Consider the following 3,743-nt stretch of genomic DNA (forward strand, 5'->3'; position numbering starts at 1 on the left):
GGATCCAAATACCCAAAGCAGGAGACCAAAAAAACTCTACCTCAAAACCAACACCCCCTCTCAGAACAAAAGCACAGAAATCTAGGGTTGCATTGCACATACTGGGGTACACCTTTATTAATAAATTTCAAATTTTTTTTTAAACACACTGTCATCTTTATGGGCCATAAGAGCAGACAGTTTACACGAGATGATGTGGTTAAAACAGATACAGGCTCACAGACAGAAACGACAACAGATTTGTTTGGGTTTTTTTCTTTTTACCAACTTGCAGAATTAGCACTTACCACAATAAGTTTGTTCTGGGACTCCAAGGTATTTAAAAACAACCTTCTATAACAATATCTGACAATTTTGACCACCATTCTCAGAGCAGACTTTGACTTTTTTTCTTAAAAATACCCACTGCTCTGTAGTTTGGTCCAAGGGTTAAGTCTGAGGGAAAAATCTAACTGCCTTTTTTGTCTTCATGAAGTACAAAACCCGCATGGCTCATAGAAACTACCCAGCACCCAACTGCCTGTTAATGTTTAAATGGCATCAGATGTTCCTGTTCCAATGATAGACACTCCAAAACATACAATTAGGATCAGAAAGATTAAGAAGTGAAAATTTGGAAACTGGTTTGCACGATTTAAGAAAAAAAAATCCAGAATCAAATGCTTCCTTTGAGTAGCTGCAGAGCTTTGGACACAGTTTCTAACTCATTAACAAGAAAAGGAACATCACGACCATGCAGAGGACATTAACTTTCAAGTGCTGACCTGAAAATGTGATTAAAACTGCCTGTGACCACAGATGAGCCAATCACATCTTTGCTTTGCACATGTAATTTATCAAAAGACGTTAGCTCCCTCTCAAGTTTTCAAAACAAAAATCAGATACTTTGAGGCCATTTGAGATTGCCAGTCCTGATTTAGGATGTCTGAAAAACACTAGGGAAAACATTGCCTTTCAGAAAATAAGGAGATCTAAATAGTAATGTCCATACATGGAATCTTTCTGCATACAACAAAACTCTCTGCGTCTCAAAACACTGCTGCCATCTACATCTGGGGTAAGCAGAGTACGGGAAGCATGTTAGCAGACGGCGTATCGGATAATTCCAGAGGTACGGATTTCCTTCACTCTTTGGCAGTGGCGCAGGATGACGATGATCTGATGGAAGCGCCTGTCCAACTTCATACGGGTGAAAAGTCTGATATCTTCCTCCACGACAAAATAAACATCTGGAAAACAAAGAACAGCTTTGCTAGAGAAATAACTGTTGTAGGATACACTTAATATTGCACACATAACTACACAACCTCTACTTAGCAACAGTACAGTCATCAGCAGGACAGCCTCGCACTGTCTCAGGAGCTTTGTCTTACTGTGTAAACTATCACTAGAAAGAATAATTACCAGCATTCATTAAGTTAATGGAAATCCTGCACCATCCACAGGCCCCATTCAATGAGCTCCCTCTGTTATCATCTGTATCTACTAACATCTCCTAAACCACGCACGCTCCTGTCAGGGTGTACATACAATCACAGAGTGGCCTGTGTTGGAAGAAACCTTAAGGTTCATCCAGCTCCAACCCCTGCCACGGGCAGGGACCCCTTCCACTGGAGCAGCTTGCTCCAAGCCCCTGTGTCCAACCTAGCCTTGAACACTGCCAGGGATGGGGCAGCCACAGCTTCTCTGGGCACCCTGTGCCAGTGCCTCAGCACCCTCACAGGGAAGAGCTTCTGCCTAAGAGCTCATCTCAGTCTCCCCTCGGGCAGGTTAAAGCCATTCCCCTTGGCCTGTCCCTACATCCCTTGTCCCAAGCCCCTCTCCAGCTTTCCTGCAGCCCCTTCAGGCACTGGAGCTGCTCTCAGGTCTCCCCTTCAGGAGCCTTCTCTTCTCCAGGCTGCCCCAGCCCAGCTCTCTCAGCCTGGCTCCAGAGCAGAGCTGCTCCAGTCCTTGCAGCATCTCCATGGCCTCCTCTGGCCTCACTCAAGCAGGCCCACAGTATATTATCACCATACCATAATACTGGGAGAATCTCAATGAGCAACAACTCAAAAAGAAGCAAGAAAATGTCTCAGTTTGTTGTGACTCCTGAGTACCCAGTGAATGCTTAGGGCAGAATGCTCTTGCATTCTGTCCAGAGCAAAAATTAAGAGGCAAGCCTCAACATAAAGAATTCGCTCCATGTTTTATGTCTGAACTCAGAAACATGAGGACATTCTAAAGATATTGCCAAGCTCGGCATGTGGAGTACACCCCTCCAGGAATAATTACATTCTTGTTCTCAAAAAGAATGTCAAATAGGATATTTTAATATTAGAGATTCATTGTACCATGTATCTTTGAAAAGCTAACCTGTAAGTACAGCTGGCTTTTAAGTTAAGGGAAAGACATTTTTGTGTGGTGTTGTTCCTTCCACACTTTAAAGAGGAGAAAACCTCTTGAGAATATCAGACAGCCCTGTCTTTTCTATAAACCCTCTGCAGCATGACTGATTACCCAGATTTCCCAACCTTAGAACAAGTTTTTAACAGCTCATGTCCATTCTAGCTTAAAAGCTGAAAGCACCATTTATACAGCTTGGTTATCAAAGCAGAAGCTACCAGAACTTGTAGCAATTCCTCACTAAACCTTTGTGCACCCAAAGATTTTGCTACAACACACTGTGAAAGTGATAATATTTTTAGTGAAAACATATAAAAAGCAACCAAGTTGGTCATGGGAAAACTCTTCACTCAAAACCATAACTCTTGTTGCTACACTGTATGACTTTATCCAGAAAAGGTTTTTATATTGAGTATTTTAAAAGGTTTTTTTATACTGAGAATATAAAAAGGATTTTTTACTGCTTACCCAAATCTGTACAGTAATAAGACACTTACATTCCTTATGGCCTAGAATCTAATCTCATTTGTGTTCCCCTTCCATTACATGGAGGCGGAAGCAGAACTTCCCAAGCTCCAGACTGCTGAAGTATTATAACTCCACAAACTATTATTTTTTTCACTATTTTTTTTTTCATCTGAGAGTAAGCAACAGCAGATTTCCTAAATATTTTCACTCCAGGAAGTTAGAGCATTCCACCATTTACCTCAGCCTGCATAGACTGTTTGCTGAGAATAAAATGCTCTGAGTTACACCATAACATGAAAAGCACGTGCTGTCATTAATAATTCAATATTTTGTTCAGTATCTTTATACTTGTGCTGCAATATCCAAATGTTACAAATGTGGTACTAACAAAGGGATAAAAAAAAATACCTTCAATATCCTCGGTTTCTTCTGTTATGTATCTGTAGTGCAGGCTTCTGTTTGTTGCATTCATAGAACTTGGAGCCTGATTGCGGATCTTGTATTTGGTCACCATTGCTTTGTTTAGATTTTTAACAACTGCATTGATCTGATCACATGTTATGCGGCCTTTCATATACCTGCAAATGAAAAATAAAAATCAGTAACCAGAAAATCAAAGTTCTGTGTTTATTTTTCTCTTTCATCTGCCTTCACTGAAGGCCTTATTCAATTTCTTCTTCAGTTTTTCTGCTCTGTGTTAATGGATAAACATAGTAGTTAATTTTGCTCACTTCCTTGACTGTCTAATAATCTTGAAAGTAAAAAGCCCTGGTAAAACTTAAACCAGAGAGACGAAACATTAGAAGGCTAAATTAAGTAAAAAAAAAACCCAGTGCTTAAGTTGTAAGAAGCAATTCAAGATGGAACAAAGGTTGCTGTTACATTGTACCACT

At 40.4% G+C, this 3,743-nt stretch overlaps 1 protein-coding gene across 1 annotated transcript; it reads right to left on the reverse strand.

The window, feature by feature from the left end:
• Nucleotides 1-647: 647 nt before the first annotated feature.
• Nucleotides 648-3,460, reverse strand: SKA1 (spindle and kinetochore associated complex subunit 1). The gene is made up of 2 exons (XM_061450476.1): nt 3,259-3,460; nt 648-1,229 (listed from the first exon to the last, which is right to left on the reverse strand). The coding sequence occupies exons 1-2, from the start codon at nt 3,422-3,424 to the stop codon at nt 1,081-1,083; spliced, it is 315 nt and encodes a 104-aa protein (XP_061306460.1). The 5' UTR covers nt 3,425-3,460; the 3' UTR covers nt 648-1,080.
• Between the last annotated feature and the right edge of the window lie 283 nt (nt 3,461-3,743).

Source organism: Pezoporus flaviventris, unplaced genomic scaffold, assembly GCF_033815535.1.
Source record: "Pezoporus flaviventris isolate CSIRO_AGI_PZ_B2104156 unplaced genomic scaffold, CSIRO_AGI_Pfla_v1 ptg000010l, whole genome shotgun sequence".
NCBI classification, from domain to species: Eukaryota; Metazoa; Chordata; class Aves; order Psittaciformes; family Psittacidae; genus Pezoporus; species Pezoporus flaviventris.